This window comes from Mercenaria mercenaria, chromosome 17 (assembly GCF_021730395.1).
Source record: "Mercenaria mercenaria strain notata chromosome 17, MADL_Memer_1, whole genome shotgun sequence".
Classification (NCBI taxonomy): Eukaryota; Metazoa; Mollusca; class Bivalvia; order Venerida; family Veneridae; genus Mercenaria; species Mercenaria mercenaria.
Window position 1 is genome coordinate 66,833,342 of NC_069377.1, and position 8,971 is coordinate 66,842,312.

The following is an 8,971-nucleotide window of genomic DNA, read 5'->3' on the forward strand; positions in this document are numbered from 1 at the left end:
AGTGGATGATTCATAAAGGTACATCTGTTTGTAAATACATGTCTACTGTATTGATAAATCTGTAATATTAGAACATGATAGAAAATTTATGTATTGAAAAATCCATTTTAACAGACACAGATATGTGAACTGTTTCCAGTTATAAGAATAATATGTGATATATAAAACAGAATTACCTCAATATTTAATTTGCAAAATGTCACATAATTAACATGCTTTACCTTATCATAGCAAACAAATTGAAGATCAAAGGTATTTTGAAACTGTAAATGTATAAAATATTTTGAAGTAACAGTACATTTATATATTTACATCATTACTTTCAGGATAATACAAATGTATGTGTGCAGCCAGGTGAAGAATCAGTTGGTATTTATGTAGAATATAACATCCTTTTCGCAAGAAGTTGCAGCTAAACATTGGAAAAAATCCTGCTGTTTGCAAAATACATCCAGGATTTGTACAGTTTGAAGTAGTTATACGGTGACATATGAATGTAAATGTCGGATATAACCTGGTCTTGGCAAGAAAATGAACCTACATAGGACTTTGGGAGTTTATACAACTACAACATAGAATGGCCGCATATCCGTGTATACGTCTGAAAATAATCTGGTCTTCAAAGAAGTGATTTAGCCAGGAAGACTTCTAAAAATGCATGAGTTGGAACAGAGATGTATGAAGCTTTTCCACTGCAAAATACAGTATATGAAATTGCTGTGGAAGGGGAATTATTGTTTTTAAGTCTGAAATTTGAACATATTATTTATACTCAAAGTGAAGTCTTCTTAACATTATTGTGAGAAATTTTTTACTAGAAATTAAGTGTTTGTAATACAGTTTTGAAAATTATCAAAAAATGATGTGTAAATATGAAATAATTTAAAGGAAAGTGTATAGCTGTTTATAGGATATTCTGTATTACAACCCCACAAAAGTTACCCCCGGCCTATGAAATTTGGTTGCTTTACAGTCCAACAAATTGATCTCAATGCAATATTGACAACAGTTCTGCCATACTTCAGAATCCAGATCATTTTACCAGTACTTGTGTTACTTTTTAACCTTTACTCCACTTAATTTCTAAAATGGACTTTTTCATCACTCAATCTGGACAGTACCACTTATTATTCAGAGGGGTGTACACTGAAAATTTACTGACTGAATAGCAAACAGTGCAGACAATGCTCAGCCTACAATGCAAAATGACTTGCCGCCAGCAGGCTGAAGGTTAAACAGGTCCAGACTTTGTTACTTGAATTTATACCTATAAACAAAGCTGTATTTCTGCAAAGCTGTATTTCTGTTACAGCAACAAACACCATATTTTTTATGAAAAGCAATTTTCATTTGTGCTGCAAACTTCAGATATATGTAATTTGAATAAAATAGATCTTATTGAATGAATTTATATGTACCCTGTATATATAGACCATGCTTAGGTGATTTTTCTTTAAAGGTGGCCTTTATTCATAAGTAAAAATTAACTGAAATATTTAAATTAATAGTAAAATAAGAAATGAAATTGCAAGTCTTAGAAGCTCTGATTGTGGTCTTTGTTCACATTGAGCCCTGCTCACAGGTGATCTTTGTTCACAGTTGAGCCCTGTTCACAGGTGAGCTCTGTTCACAGTTGAGCCCTGTTCACAGATGATCTTTGTTAACAGGTGAGCCCTGTTCACAGGTGATCTTTGTTCACAGGTGAGCCCTGCTCACAGGTGATCTTTGTTCACAGGTGAGCCCTGTTCACAGGTGATCTTTGTTCACAGGTGAGCCCTGCTCACAGGTGATCTTTGTTCACAGGTTGTCTTTGTTCACAGGTGAGCCCTGTTCACAGGTGATCCTTGTTCACAGGTTGTCTTTGTTCACAGTTGAGCCCTGTTCACAGGTGATCCTTGTTCACAGTTGAGCCCTGTTCACAGGTGATCTTTGTTCACAGATGAGCCCTGTTCGCAGGTCATCTTTGTTCACAGGTGAGCCCAGGTGATCTTTGTTCACAGGTGAGCCCTGTTCACAGGTGATCTTTGTTCATGGCTTTGATGGTATATATATGTACTAATCATTTAATACAATTCCTATTTTGTTTTTCACTTTTGTACATTTAGTCAGTTTTTATCATATTTTTACTTGATATTGTTAAATTTATAAGATTACATTCCATGTTTTGTATAATGTTTAACAGTCACCATTTTTACCATTGTTTACCATTGTTACTTTATGTACTGTTGTGTCTTTTATATGTTTTAATCATAATGCATTTGAAACAGAAATGTTCTGTGTTAGCATATACTCAACAATTAAAAAATCAGCGATGCTTGAAAAAGGACTTTAAAAAGAGGTCTGTTTATTTTGGTGCCTTATTCCACATTATAGATTATAAGATGGTAGTATTGTTATTTTCACTATTATAAATAAAGTGTAATCTAGAGTGAACACCTGTAGGAAGAGAAAAATGTGTTTGTTGTAAAGATTGCTGTTCTAAAAAAAAAATTTACTAAGCATTTTGTGAAAAAGGAAAGAAAAAATCCATTTTTTTCTGCAGAAGTGTCATATACAGTGTATATACTGTATTAAACAGTGCTTGATTCAGCTCATTAAAATAAGTGCTTTTAATTTTGTGTTTTCACAATCTCATTCTTTTCATATGTCCATATTGCATCATGTTATATAATATTATGGTTCTTTTTTATTTTTAGATAAGCAATAATATTATACATTATAATCAAAATATTTTCTACTCAGTATCTAACTATTGCTATAATAGCCTTGAAATTAATTCATGTATTGTAAATTGTACATAGCATTCATTATCTCCCTTTAGAAGCATTTTTAGCATGTTTTCACAAAAAGTTCGAACTTTGCTGATTTTCTAGAATGTTTTATTTGAGCACTATATTGCAAAAAACGCTTTTCAGTGTTTCCCACCCAACTAGAGGTGTACTGGTCAGGAACCCAGGCAATCCTTGTGTGTATCAGTGCTATACACTGGGCACGTTAAAGAACTAGGCTGTCTATTCGCAACGAGCTAGGCTAAGTTAGCCGGACAAGCCTGTATCTGATTTCTGATCTCTCTGTCGTGGGAGCTTTGTCTCACTCTGTCCCTCTGGTCAGATCGCTCTGTGTCTGTACTAGTAGAGGATGAATTATGCGCCCTGTGTGGCTGCATTTGAACTATGTAAAACGCCTTTGAACGTGAAATTGATCATGAAAAGGGCGCTATATAAATCTGGTATAATAATAATAATTATCAAATATTAGGGACCATTTATACGGACTGCAATTTCTAACATATTGCTGTTTCCAGAGAACAGAATGTATATATGCTTTGATAACGTCATGTGCATAATTGACTGAATAGTGCAATATATCATTTATAATTATGCATATTTCATATAATTCTCATATTTGCATTTAATATCCTACAGCATTGTTTTAGTCAATTAAATTACAGATATTTCACTGTAGATAACAAAATTATTTAATACTTCTGAATTAGAACAGTAGAACAAGTTTTCATGATTTATACTTCTGCTCAATGACTCCTTCACAATGCTTCAGACCAGACCAGCATTTTCAAGTATGTCAAGTAGAAGACTTTGATATTAAACCCTCAGGTAACTTACAACTTAGAGGCTAGATCACTCCCTTTTAAATCACTCAACATCCAAATAATTGTATAGATATGATTAACATTCACTGAATGCAAGAAAATGTAGGTCTACTTTTATAATAGTTAAATGTGGAGAATTTTAGTATTAATGAAAATAGAATTTATGTAAAATGGATGCATCTTTCAACTTTTGTTGTAGTTCATGTACATTCATTCATATTCATTCAGTCTTCATATGTCAAATTAACTCAATGTAAACAGCACAGTTATTTTTAATATGTTCATGTGTGTTTTTGCTGTTTTCTTGTACTTACTGCAACTTCATATTTATATATTTTGTTATTGTGATTTCTTTGGTTTGTAATTGTCAATATAAGGTTGTTAATGTCTTCATTTAAATGATGAAATTATAATACAACTAAGGCTGTTGAATATTTTGTTTAAAGCAAACTTTGTGATTGTGTATTTTCTGTCCCTTCAGGACCAGAGGTTATAAAACTGAGTTTTGCAGACCATTTGAGTTTTGAGAGTATTCTCACCATTTGGAAGATCTCATATTTGAGTTTAGAGAGTATTCTCACCATTTGGAAAGTCTCATATTTGAGTTTAGAGAGTATTCTCACCATTTGGAAAGTCTCATATTTGTGTTTAGAGAGTATTCTCACCATTGGGAAGATCCCATTTGGAGTACGTATTCTTATATTACCAATGGGAAGATTCCATTTGGGTTTGGAGAGTATTCTTACCATTGGGAAGATCCCATTTTGAGTTTGGAGAGTATTCTCACCATTGGGAAGATCCCATTTGGAGTATTCTTATATTACCAATGGGAAGATTCCATTTGAGTTTGGAGAGTATTCTCACCATTGGGAAGATCCCATTTTGAGACTGGTATCCAGACTGAGTTTTATAAACAAGGAGCCTGGTTTCTACCTATTAGGTAATTTATACTGTTAGAATAGTGTACATGTTTGATAAACACTCTATGTATTAATAATGAAAATGAATAAAATAAAGTGAGCTATTTTACAAAATTATGCTTTGCTTATTACTTCAAGATGTAAAGCAACATATAAGAGAACTATGTTATTTTACATTTAGTCAATCTGTTGAACACTTAGCAAGTCATATAATTATTTTTCTAACAGTGTAACTGTAACTGCCATATAACAGGAATGCTATTAAGCTGCATGGCAACATTCATTGTTTGTTAGTTAAATATGTTCAGCATATCTGGTTTTCACTGGAGGCTTTTTAGCTTATCTGATTTTTGAAAAAAATCTACGTGGTATTGTCGTTACTTGAGCGTTTGCGTTGATTAAATTTTTTGTTTAGGTCGGCCTTTTTTCCAAAACTATGAGAGCTACAGCTTTGAAACTTTGTGCACTTGTTTATCATCATAAGATGACTGTGAAGGTCAAGAACCATAACTCTGATTTGCAATTTGTCAAAATTATGGCCCTTTTTGTACTTAGAAAATTAGAGTTTCTTGGTTAAAAGTTTGAGTTTCTTGGTTAAAAGTTTTGTTTAGGTCCGCCTTTTCTCAAAAACTATTAAGAGCTGTACAGCTTTGAAACTTTGCACACTTGTTTATCGTCATTAGCTGACTATGTAGGCCAAAAACCATATCTGCTGGAGCAATGGTAATAATTTCTATCTTCTTCCCAGATATCTCTAACCTGCATTTTGTCAGAATTATGGCCCTTTTTGTACTTAGAAATTCTGAACTGTAACTCTTATCTTACATACTGTCCAGCACTTGCAGATGAGCGATGGCACCCATAGGTGGTGCTCTTGTTTAAAATTTTCTTTTCCTTTTCTGGTCACACAACCAAGAGTAATTTTGTATATATAGCATAGGTATATATTTTTTTAAACATACTTTATGGTAAAGGACTGAGTTGTGGGGCTTGAACTTTTTGTACTTTTAAAGTTTATTTTGCATGGTACATAAGGAGATGTTAAATGTGATTGTTTTGCTGTGTTCACTCCCTGTGGTATAAAGAATAATAACTGAAGACATGCAAGCAAAGCAAACTACAATTTCATGCTTTTTGCTTTCGTTTGCATAGGAATTGCCATCCCCCTGAATAACAATTTTGTTACACGAGCAAAAAGTTTTGTTTGTTGCCTTGATTATTATCTAGGGCGGTTGTAATGAAATTTTGTATGTGATATTAAGCTTTCAATTTCATAGGAATATTTATCACCTCATAGGTATTAGTGATAAGGAATGATGTGCGAGTGAAATCTAGCGCGGGAAGCGACAATAACATGTGTTATGCTACTAAAGTTCACCCTAATACTTATAAGGAGGATGTGCTAGGGAAACAAGCTAAAAATTTCAAATATGCATATAAGAATGTTAAACCCTGTGGTATTAGTAATAAAAAGTAACTAGAGCTCATCGAACACGAAATGCCCCCCTTGATGCATTCAGTAACTGCACAAGGAACGGAAATATGCTCACTGTAAACAAAAGTTCTACTGTTCTGGTTCAATGTGACCTTGACCTTATACCTATTGACCTCAAAATCAACAGGGGTCATCTGCTGGTCATAATCAACCTCCCTGTTAAGTTTCGTGATCCTTGGCCCAAGCGTTCTCAAGGTATCGTCCGGAAAGAGTTTAACTGTTCGGGGTCAATGTGACCTTTGGCCTACTGACCTCAAAATCTATAGGGGTCATCTGCTGGTCATAATCAACGTCCCTATCAAGTTTCATGATCCTAGGCCCAAGCAATTGTCAGGAAATGGTTTAAATGTTCCAGGTCACTGTAACCTTGACCTTTGACTTTCTGACCTCAAAATCAATAGGGGTCATCTGCTGGTCATGATGAACCTTCCTATTAACTTTCATGCTCCTAGGCCCAAGCATTTTAGAGTTATCATCCGGAAACCGTTTAACTGTTCCAGGTCACTGTGAGCTTGACCTTTGACATACAGATCTCAAAATTAATAGGGGTCATCTGCTGTTGATGACCAACCTTCCTATCAACTTTCATGATCCTAGGCCCAAGCGTTCTTATCGCCCAGAAATCATTTTACTGTTCCTGGTCGCTGTGACCTTGACCTTTGACCTACCGATCTTAAAATTAATAGGGGTCACCTGCAGGTGATGACCAACCTCCCTATCATCTTTCATGATCCTAGGCCCAAGCAATCTTGAGTTATCATCCGGAAACCGTTTAACTGTTCCGGGTCACTGTGACCTTGATCTTTGACATACTGACCTCAAAATCAATAGGGGTCATCTGCTGGTCATGACCAAACTCCCTATCAACTTTCATGATACTAGGCCCAAGCCTTCTTGAGTTATCAGGAAACCGTTTTAACAGTTCAGAGTCACTGTGACCTTGACCTTTGACATACTGATCTCAAAATCGATAAGGGTCATCTGCTGGTCATGACCAACCTCCCTATCGACTTTCATGATCCTAGGCCTAAGCCTTCCCGAGTTATCATCCGGAAACCGTTTAACTGTTCCGGGTCACTGTGTCCTTGACCTTTGACATACAGATCTCAAAATTAATACAGGTCATCTGCTGGTCATAACCAACCTCCCTATCAACTCTCATGATCCTAGGCCCAAGCGTTCTTGAGTTATCATCCAGAAACGGATTGGTCTACATTCCGACCGACAGACTGACTGACATCTGCAAAACAATAATTATACCCCTCCTTCTTCGAAGGGGAGCATAATGATGTGTGAGCAAAGCGAGCAGAAATATGTTCATGCCTTTATAGCTTTTAATTATACAGTTGGATAGAAAAACATATGCTACAGATCTTAGGGGGACACACACGAAGTGCATTCCTGCCACCCAACCCCTGGTTATGCTAGTACTAGACTAAGTGTGAATTTCACTTCACATAAAGGAGAAGTTTATAGCAAATTAATATATATGGTAATGTAATATCAATAATGCATGAATTGCATGTCATATAAAGCAAAAGTCATAATACACGCAAAATTACTTCATGATAGAGTAGCAACAAATGTACAGGAATTGCATGTCACATAAAAGATAAAAGGTAAGGGTAGATTTCCCGGAAGCACAGAGCACCCCAACACAGCCAAAGATCCATGCATCACAAAGTAGGCCCTCAACAAAAAGAAGATGTAACAGAAAAATATTTTAGACGGGTTGCTTCAAAAATCCATAAACAAGTAGTAGTCACATTTTAATTATATGCAAAATACAGAAAAAAGAGGAGGGTATGGGGTAGAAAAAAGGGTCAGGTGTTGGGGAAAGTGGAGCAAGGATGAATATTTAACAGGGAAAGCCACATTCCTAAAACGCAGTCTCCACTCTCCATACACTGTTAACTACAGCAGGGCAGACATGCACATACAAAGATCAACAAAAATGACAAGTAAGAAAAAAAAACAATACAGTGGGGTACAGCCCAATTAAGACACACACACGCATACATGCACACACACACACACGCACGCACACGCACACGCAAGCAGGAATAAACAACAGTCGGGCACTGCATATGGACAGCCGGCAGACTAAATTATGGTGGGCACAATAAGTCACTGTCTTGTAGTTAAAGGAGACAGGGTGCAAATGCAAGGGGAAGGATATGGGGGTGCGCAATGAGGGATAGCAAGGAGGAAAAGGAAAGAAATATGCCAAAAACAAACAAGACAACAAAAGCAACACAAAATACGAGACACAGAAAACATGTTGAAAATAAGGGCACTGCCTAGGTCAGTAACCTATGTAAAGGAAACTGGGGGTTTAAACGCATTTAGGGCATGCCAACCTCGTACTACCCAATTTTCAACAAGTTAGACAAGACAGTGTAAATAATTATAACTCCCCGCTGAGAAAAGCTGTAACATTAGTGAGAACAGCCACTTCCTATTTTTTTTTCAAAAACTGCATATTTGTAGCCTAAAGATTGCCAATTTCTAGCAGTAAGAGGCAAAATTAAACATATTTAACAGTTTAAATGTGTAATTTGTGTGCAGATCTGAGTAGAAAATGACAAAACATGGCAAAACTAGGCTACATCTACATCTACATAATTCTTCCAACAATCATTAACGATTATGACTGGAAGGCGCTTGTCTGGGCAGTGTTAAAAATGAGAAAACTCATTAGGTGCAAAGAATAAAAATTACTACAGGTGCTAAGTTAAAAACAGTTAGGATAACTGATTGAAGATTATGTCGCAACAGCTATTTTTGGCAAAATTTGACGCATTATCTTACATTACTGAAATTGTAAGTTACAGTAATTTTAAATGGGTCCTAATCATTGGAAATATGTCAATTTGACATAGAATAAAGAAGAACAGCTATTTAGTGTGTTGTAACCTATACAGCTATTTAGTGTCCATATGCCTG

At 35.5% G+C, this 8,971-nt stretch overlaps 1 protein-coding gene across 11 annotated transcripts in view; it reads left to right on the forward strand.

Moving 5' to 3' along the window:
• The window catches only part of LOC123537521 (myelin regulatory factor-like), a 99,340-nt gene extending 94,696 nt beyond the window's left edge, over positions 1-4,644 (forward strand). For 10 of the 11 annotated variants that reach the window (XM_045321264.2, XM_045321272.2, XM_045321268.2 and 7 more), the window contains one exon: positions 327-4,644. In XM_045321264.2, coding sequence (XP_045177199.2) covers positions 327-416 — 90 coding nt within the window. In that variant the 3' untranslated portion in view covers positions 417-4,644. The remainder of the gene's footprint in view (positions 1-326) is intronic. The other variant, XR_008368121.1, reaches the window with a different exon arrangement.
• The last annotated feature ends 4,327 nt before the right edge of the window (positions 4,645-8,971 follow it).